Genomic DNA, 9,614 nt, shown 5'->3' on the forward strand with positions numbered 1-9,614 from the left:
AAAACTCTGGTTAGGCCACATTTGGAGTACTGTGTCCATTTTTGGTCGCCTCACTATAGGAAGGATGTGGGAGCATTGGAAAGGGTACAGAGGAGATTTACCAGGATGCTGCCTGGTTTAGAGAGTATGCATTATGATCAGAGATTAAGGGAGCTAGGGCTTTACTCTTTAGAGAGAAGGAGGATGAAAGGAGACATGATAGAGGTATACAGGATATTAAGAGGAATAGATAGAGTGGATAGCCAGCGTCTCTTCCCCAGGGCACCACTGCTCAATACAAGAGGACATGGCTTTAATGTAAGGGGCAGGAACTTCAAGGGGAATATTAGAGAAAAGTTTTTTACTCAGAAAGTGGTTGGTGCCTGGAATACACTGCCCGAGTCAGTGGTGGAGGCAGATACACTAGTGAAATTTAAGAGACTACTAGACAGGTATATGGAGGAATTTAAGGTGGGAGTTATGTGGGAGGCAGGGTTTGAGAGTCGGCCCAACATTGTGGGCCAAATGGCCTGTACTGTGCTGTACTATTCTATGTTTTATTACAAAGTACAAAGGATGCACCTTCCATCGTTTTTACTGTATCTGGGAATACTTCTCTGACTGATTCAACATTAAAGTGTAAATACAATTGAGCTGGAAGCAGTTTGTTTGATTTTCCCAAGTTACTTTCATTGAGTGTAACTGATTCAATGGTTTGGTGTTATGATGAACAGAAAAAAATCACATCAGTTCTGTGGTGTGATGATGGGCACTTTCACTAAATTATACTAAGGCTGCTAACATGGGTAGCAGGTACCTCTCAGTTTGTCTGCAATGCAGCAATTTTATTTCATGTGCTACAGCCAAACAAAATTTATACCCAAAAACTACATTAAACAACAAAATTCATCTCTGGAACTTTTCTGGCCAGACCCATTCCACTGTCACTTCATTACAACCATATGAAGAACTTAAATTACCAAGGCAATTGGTATAAAATAATATGTTTTCCATTTCAGGTACTTTCAAAATCAAACACTGCAGAGCAGCAATGTAGCAAAATACAGAGTACAGCTCCATTAGCCACACCATACATTAGTCACAGAATATACTGCTCCCTCATCTCCTACTCCCTGAGAGATGTAATAAAATTAAATGCAAAACTTTCCCGAACAAGTCATCACAACTTCAATCTTTGAATACACATCCTCATTGCATGCTGGTAATAAATTATCATTTCCAACAAATCCATCCAGATATCTTTCTGAGTAAATCATACCTTTCATTTATACAATACTTTTTAAACACACAAATATGGAAAAATAACTTACCCTGATGTATCATCCTTACTTTTACTACCAAAGTTTACGATCTTAACTTATCAGTATTGTTTCTTACTTGACAAGACAATGACCAATTACAAATCTTTTGATATCTTCCTGTACTTTTTCAGCTCCCTTCTACATTAGCAGCATGCCCCAATTTAGTATCTCCAAAAAAAATTTTGAAATTTTGAAACTTCCAATTTTCAGGTCCAAATCATTGGTGAATAGAAGTGATCAGATCCTTGTAGGACATACAACCCACGATGAGGCAGTCTGTCATTAAAAACACAAGACAGCCTGCAGAGATGCTGGAGATACAAAGCGACATACACACACACACACACACACACACACACACACACACACACACACACACACACACACAGTGCTGGAGGAACTCAGCAGGTCAGGCAGCATCCACAGAAAAGAGTAAACAGTTGATGTTTCAGGCTGAGACCCTTCACCAGAAATTCTGTTCTGTGTTCTGTTTTGTGCAAGTTAGCTTTTCATGCTCTATCTTGCCTCTTATACCCTACATTCTGATAATCATTGTTTTATTATCCAATAACATTATAGAAGGCCTTGGACATCTCTGCGTATTATAGATGGAAATCCCAGTCACAATGCAAGTTTTTGATATTGTAAATATCCCAAATTAGCTAGTAAGATTATCTTCAAAAATAGGGAGGAGCAGCAACACCAAGTGATAGGATGGGGAGCAACATGGAGGGGAGAATTTGGGATCTGTGTATACTGATGTAGGAAAGCTGAGATCCATGATCTGAGTTCTACATTCCTCCAGTTCAAGTTTCTTGTACATACACCACAGTCCTTATCCATCACTTTCATGATTATGCAAACACGAGGAAATCTTCAGATGCTGGAATTTCAAGCAACACACATAAAAGTTGCTGGTGAATGCAGCAGGCCAGGCAGCATCTCTAGGAAGAGGTACAGTCGACGTTTTGGGCCAAGACCCTTCGTCAGGACTAACTGAAAGAAGAGCTAGTAAGAGATTTGAAAGTTGGAGGGGGAGGGGGAGATCCAAAATGATAGTAGAAGATAGGAGAGGGAGGGATGGAGCCAGGAGCTGGACAGTTGATTGGCAAAAGGGATAGAGAGCCTCTCGTCCCATGATTCTCTCATATCCCTTTTGCCAATCAACTGTCCAGCTCTTGGCTCCATCCCTCCCCCTCCTGTCTTCTATCATTTTGGATCTCCCCCTCCCCCTCCCACTTTCTAATCTCTTACTACCTCTTCTCTCAATTAGTCCTGACGAAGGGTCTCGGCCTGAAACGTCGACTGTACCTCTTCATACAGATGCTGCCTGGCCTGCTGCGTTCACCAGCAACTTTTATGTGTGTTACTTCCATGATTATATTCACATTTCTCTGTTCCTTCACAACTGTCCTTTAAATCATATTACTTTAATCAAACTTTTACTTGCCTTCCTGGTATTTCCATCCTTTTATCAGTGTTGATTTTTTTTTCCCCATTTGGCAGTGTATAACCTATCTGGGGTGGTATTTGTGTTAAAGCTCTTCAAAAAACACAAGTTATTGATATGTCAAACTGTTAACGCCAGAGGCAGAAGTTTTTCATTCTAGCTAGATATGGGATACAGTTAAGTGACGGTTCAGTTAGCAAACTAGCAGTCAGTCAGTGTTCTAGATTATCAATCCAGAGACAGGAGTTTGAATCCCATCAGGCTAGGGATTTTAAATATAATGAAGTAAAATCTGAGTTAATATGGTCCACGGTAGCCATGAAGCAACTTATTTATTGCAAAAATCCATTTAACCCATTAATATACTTCAGCAAATGAAATATTATTAAGGATGAGGTTTCAGGGTACTTGCAGACATGATAAAATAGGTCGAAGTCAGCATGGTTTCCTTAAGGGGAAATCTGGCCAGACAAATCTGTCGGAATTCTTTGAGGAAACAACAGTCAAGAGAGACAGGAGACTCGGTGGATGTTGTTTACTTGGATTTTCAGAAAACCCTTGATAAGGTGTTGCACATGAGGTTGCTTAGCAAGAGCCCATGGTATTACAGGAAAGGTACCACCATGGATAGAAGATTGGCTGATTGGGAGGAGGCAAAGAAGGGGGGGATAAAGGGTGCCTGTTCTTATTGGCTGCTGGTGACTACTGGCGTTCCACAGGGGTCGCTGTTGGGACCGCCTCCTTTCACATTATATGTCAATAATTTGGACAATTGAATTGATGGCTTTGTGGTCAAATTTGCGGGCGATACAAAGATAGGTGGAGGGGCAGGTAGTGTTGAGGAAGCAGGGAGTCTGCAGAAGGACAGAGTGATTAGGAGAATGAGCAAGGAAGTGGCAGATGGAATACAGTGTTGGAAAGAATATGGTTATGCATTTTGGTAGAAGGAATAAAGCATAGATTATTATTTAAATTCTGAAATCAGAGGTGCAAAGTGACTTGGGAGTTCTCATGCAAGTTTCCCTAAAAGTTAACTTGCAGGTTGAATTGGTGGGAAGGAAGGCAAATACAGTGTTAGCAATAATTTCGAGGACTGGAATATAAAGCAAGGATGTAATGTTGAGGCTTTATAAGGCATTAGGCATACCATACTTGGAGTATTGTGAGTAGTTTTGGCCTCCGTATCTAAGAAAAGATGTGCTGGCATTGGAGAGGGTCCAGAGGAGGCTGACATGAATGATCCCAGGAATGAAAAGGTTAATGTATGAGGAGTGTTTGATGGCTCTGGACCTGTACTTGCTGGAGCTTAGAAGAATGAGGGGGAATTCCATTGAAACCTATCAAATATTTGAAAGGCCAGGATAGTGTGGACATGCAGATATTTCCTATAGTGGAGGAGTGCAAGGCCAGAGAGCATAGCCTCAGAATACCAAGATGTCCTTTTAACACAGAGATTAGGAGGAATTTCTTTAGCCAGAGGGTGGTGAATCTGTGGAATTCATTGCCACAGACAGCTGCCATTGGGTATATTTAAAGCAGAGACTTATAGGTTCTTGATTAATAAGGGTGTCAAAGATCTGGGGAGAAGGTAGGAGAATGGGGCTGAGTGGTATAATAAATCAGCCATGATGGAATGGCAGAGCAGACTCAATGGGCCAAGTGGCTAATTCTGCTTCTGTGTCTTATCGTCTTATGATCTATGCTACCTTTGCATACCCTGGTCTAAATCTGGGCCTGGGCGATTTAGAATGGGGAATGCATGCCAGATTTGCCTGAAATTTCTATATTCCATGAATAAATAAATGTAAACAATGTAACTTTCTAAAGACAGTATCTGTTCCTATCCAGTGTAATCCAATATACGTTGTACCAAATCAAAGTCAATATCCATAGTGATTCATATCACAATTCACACTGGACCTTCAACTCAATTCTCATTTTAGGTATAATTTAACTTCTATCGAGAATGAATAATTAAATAGATTAAATAATAAAGTTGTTGCAATCACATTATTTTAATAATATTCTGTTATATAAGAGTCCTGTCAGAAAACTATGCTACATTAGCAGGACATGTATTCAATAGGACTGAAGAAAGGTCTTTTTTCAGTATATCAATTTCTCACCTGTCTGCATGCAAACTTACCTAGATCATGCATTTTAGCATATTGGTTTGATTCAATTGTGACATTGCGGATAACATAAAGTTTGTCATTGAAGCAGGTCCATAAGGTAACTGCAGCAACTGCAACTCCAAAGAGCTGGTACAAAACACAACAGGGAAAGTAATCAGATGCAAGGGTGTAGACTGAGCAAAACTGTTCATTACAAGACAGGAATGATGATAAAGTAAACATTTTATTGAATCTTTGTTTCACTCCACTCCAATGCTTCTCCCCATCGAATTTCCAGATCACTAAACTATTCCTTTATCTGCTGCCATAAAAATTGGTGCTTTCTCCTCCAGATTTTTTTTTCTTGCTACATTTTCTGACAACTATTTGGTCTTCTTTTCACTTAATCGTCAACAAATCAGCTACAAGTCTGACTCTGGCTTAAATGTGAACTACTGAAAATAACTTGGACCAAGAAATTATGGCAAATGAAACTGTAATCTTCAAGTTGCCCAAAGAGAATCAAAGTTAACTGGTACAGAGTCTTATGCCACTGTGTCCATGTTGTCCATCAAGTACCCATCTCCACTAGTCCCAGTTAAAGAAAAAGAAAGCAACACACATAAAAGTTGCTGGTGAACGCAGCAGGCCAGGCAGCATCTCTAGGAAGAGGTGCAGTCAACGTTTCAGGCCGAGACCCTTCGTCAGGACAAACTGAAGGAAGGGTGAGTAAGGGATTTGAAAGTTGGAGGGGGAGGGGGAGATCCAAAATGATAGGAGAAGACAGGAGGGGGAGGGATAGAGCCAAGAGCTGGACAGGTGATTGGCAAAAGAGATAAGAGAGGATCATGGGACAGGAGGTCTGGGAAGAAAGAGAGGGGGGGGACCCAGAGGATGGGCAAGGGGTATATTCAGAGGGACAGAGGGAGAAAAAGGAGAGTGAGAGAAAGAATGTGTGTATAAAAATAAGTAACAGATGGGGTACGAGGGGGAGGTGGGGCATTAGTGGAAGTTAGAGAAGTCGATGTTCATGCCATCAGGTTGGAGGCTACCCAGACGGAATATAAGGTGTTGTTCCTCCAACCTGAGTGTGGCTTCATCTTTACAGTAGAGGAGGCCATGGATAGACATGTCAGAATGGGAAAAAAAAAAGAAAAAGAAAGATTAGTTTTATTCATCTCACGTACATTGAAACGTGTTATTTGGGTCTGAAAATGTACTGGGGTAGCCCACAAGTGTTGCCATGCTTCTGGCACTAACATACCATGCCCGTAACTTACTGACCCTAACCTGTACATCTTTGGAATGTGGGAGGAATCCTGAGCACCCAGAGGAAATCAATGTGGTTAGAGGAAGAATGTACAAAGCCCTCGCGAACAGCGTCAGGAATTAAACCACGATAAGGCACTGCGCTAAACACTACACTACCGTACCACTTGGCCCATAACCTCCTATACTTTGGCAGTTCAAGTGCTTGTCCAGGTGCTGCTTAAATGTTGCAAGAGCCTCTGCTTCAGGCAGTGTGTTCCAGAATCCAACCACACTCTGAATGAAAAAATTCCTAAGGAGCAGTCCTTGTCGGAAAGGTGGGATTTTGGTGCAATGTGTGTGGACTTGGATGCAACAACACTCAGCCTGCTTTTGTGGGAATTTTGAGATATTCTTGGCAAGGGTTGGGCTGTTTAATCCATTTTCATTTTCATGACATTGAAAGATAAGCTAAGTGGACAGAATAGTAATGGAATTTGTCTGATAACAAAGAGAAATTTGTAGGCTGGGCTCTTGTTCCCAGTTGGTTAACAGCTACTGAAAGGGATCTTTCCAAAAAGTATAATTCTGCAGGTTGGTCAGCAAGAACTTCCATTTCCAATGAACAGACAGCAAGCAACAATGAGTAAGTACAGATTGTGGTTGTAATTAACTATTGATAATTCTGGATGCAATATTAAAATATTTCAATTCTACTCTTATTAGGCAAGGGGCCAGGAACATAAAGCAATCTGATACTAAACTGAAGGTCTATTGAAGAGACCAAGATAGATTTTGTCCATACTGTTGATTACTCCCATCTACACGAATCCCATTTGCTTGAATTAGTTCCATATCTTTTTATATCTTGCTTATTAAATGCCTATTTGTCTGTCTAAGTAGCTCTTAAATGTTATGATTTTATCTGATCCCAGCATCTCTTCTGGCTGTTTGTTCCAGATATGAACCAGTCCTTCTTTTTACCTTTGCCCCCTTGTTTTTGATATCCTGATCATGAGAAAAAGACGAGCATGATATACCTTATCTGTGCTTCTAAGAGTCTTATACAAATCCATTGGGACATCCTTCCAGTCTTTGTTCCATGGAAAGCAAGCCCAGCCTGTCCAATTTTTCCCCATATCTTAAATCCTCCAACTCAGGCAACATCCTGATGAATCGCCTCTGAATTCTCTCCATTATAATCACATCCTTCCTATAGTGCAGAGACCAGAACTCCACACAATACTCCAAGAACTGCTGAAGGAGTGCTTAATTAAGTTGTAAAGTAACAAATTAACATGAATGTATTATGTTCCTATCTGTGAAAACAAGCATGTCATTTGCCTTCTTCACCATCCTATCAACCTGCGTTGCGACTTTCAGGGAATAATAGACTTGGTTGCCTTGGCCGCACATATCATCAACTTGACTCTGAGACTCTAAATTGTATTAGACATCAAAGAAAGCAATCTAACCAAGGAAGTACTTAAATGTGGAGATTAGATTGAGTGGCTTGGTCAGTATAATGTGTTGCTTTTATAGTAAGTATGTGGCATGTGTTTGGCAATCTAGACCAAACAAGAGAAAAAAGAACAGTGAGAGAGGTGACAGAATGGCAAGTTCTGTTACAAACAAAAATAATGCTACCTACATTTGAGGAATTCAGCTGGTATTGAGTTTGAGAGAATACAGTGAGTCTGGGATGAAGATAAGGTGTTGTTCTCAAGCTTGGATTGGGTTCTTTATAGCAGTGCCGAAAGCTATAAATAGTCTGGTCAAAGAGGAACTAGGTTGGTGAATTATAGTAACAGGCTCAGTCAGGGTCAATCCTGTCAACTGAAGGCAAGTTTTTTTTTTCTAAAGACTAGGTGGGTTGCAATGGAGTAGAGGCTTTAATCTTCTTCCTGGTAGTGTGTTGCCCAAAATTAAAAGTAACCCTTCTTTCATCTGGTGAGTTCATAAATGGGGAACAAGCTGACATTACTGTCATGTTCCCCCTCAGTTTAAGGACGAGTAGGCACCAGGAAGTGATTGCCACCAATGGCGCTACTCACGGTCAAAGAACCCTTGTATTCACAAACTCCCACTGGTAACACCCTAAGGGGAGGGTCCGAGGGGATGATGTGGGGAGTGGGGAGGTCGAAGGTCTTAAAAAACGGTAAGAATCTGAACCTTGTGCACAGACTTAACCCAACTTTTAAAAGCGTTTTAAAAACGATGCACATCACGAGTGTCCGTTTACTATTCCAGGACTTGCAGTATTCGCTAAGGAAATTGTCTGTACGTAAAAATAAACTAAATGTTAGTTTTTAAACTAAACATTATTTAAAGTAAAATAACGAACTTCAATATTAGTTGCTTTAGTCTCCCGCAGAAGGTTTTAAAAACATGAACCAGCATAGCACGAATGCGCTACTTCAGAATTAACCGGTTATTATTAATACTACCATTAATGATTTTGAAATTTACCATAACGATGAAGCTGATGCCCAGCAGCTGGTATGTTGTGGTTCTGATCAGGCACCTGATCCCCATGTTTGTAACTATGTTCACTTTTCAAGTTACAAAAAGACGCGGGCTGTTCTTCGGCATCGTCAGTCAGCGACAATTCAACCTGATACAGATCAGCTCGCTTCGGGCGCTCGGCACGGCTTTGCGTCTCTGTTTTTGGGCGTGACTTTTATGCCGATAGTCAACTGAGAGCAACTATAAATGTAATTACGAATATTTATCTGCTTAACCATCTGTTGAAAGCTCTAGACGCGGTAATCCACATAAATGGGATCATCAAATGATAAATCGCATTTGTAAAATGTGGTCCTCAAATTGGCAAATTTAATAATCTCGTCAGATGTACGATGAACTACGGAAAAACACTGTTTTGGCACGGGGGATCCGTGTTGTTCTTGAACAAAGAGGTGGGAAATAGCTTGCAGTTGCATCAAATAATTTTGGGCTTCACTGAAAACAAAGGCAGGACGCATATAGAAACACGAACACAAGTCAGACGCAGTGTAGTAAGAAAAGGTTGGATGTACTGCTTTGTACTTTAGACCATAAGATACAGGAGCAGAATTAGGCCATTTGGCCCATTGAGTCTGCTCCACCATTTCATCATGACTGATCCATTTTACCTCTCAGCCCCACTCTTCTGCCTTCTCCCTGCATTCTGTCATGCCCTGACTAATCAAGAATATATTAACCTCTGCCCTAAATGTACCCAATGACTTGGCCTCCATGGCCACCTGTTTCACAGATTCACCACTCTCTGGCTCATGAAATTCCTCCCCATCGCCATTATAAAAGATTACCCCTCTATTCTGAGGCTGTGTCCTCTGGTTCTAGACTCCCCCTTCATGGGGACCATTGTCTCCACATCACTTTACCGAGGTCTTTCGACATTCATTAAGTTTCAATAAGGTCACCCCTCATTTTTTTCTGAGTTCCACTGTGTAGAAGCCCAGAGCTATTAAACACTCCCAATATGACAAACCCTTCAAT

At 40.9% G+C, this 9,614-nt stretch overlaps 1 protein-coding gene across 2 annotated transcripts in view; it reads right to left on the minus strand.

Annotated features, from left to right (window-relative positions):
- The window catches only part of LOC140205115 (tetraspanin-32-like), a 78,239-nt gene extending 69,464 nt beyond the window's left edge, over window positions 1-8,775 (minus strand). Inside the window, exons 1-2 of one of the 2 annotated variants that reach the window (XM_072272322.1) lie at window positions 8,583-8,775; window positions 4,898-5,012 (exon numbers count right to left, since the gene is read on the minus strand). In XM_072272322.1, coding sequence (XP_072128423.1) covers window positions 4,898-5,012; window positions 8,583-8,648 — 181 coding nt within the window. In that variant the 5' untranslated portion in view covers window positions 8,649-8,775. The remainder of the gene's footprint in view (window positions 1-4,897; window positions 5,013-8,582) is intronic. The other variant, XM_072272320.1, reaches the window with a different exon arrangement.
- Between the last annotated feature and the right edge of the window lie 839 nt (window positions 8,776-9,614).

Source organism: Mobula birostris, chromosome 11, assembly GCF_030028105.1.
Source record: "Mobula birostris isolate sMobBir1 chromosome 11, sMobBir1.hap1, whole genome shotgun sequence".
NCBI lineage: Eukaryota > Metazoa > Chordata > Chondrichthyes > Myliobatiformes > Myliobatidae > Mobula > Mobula birostris.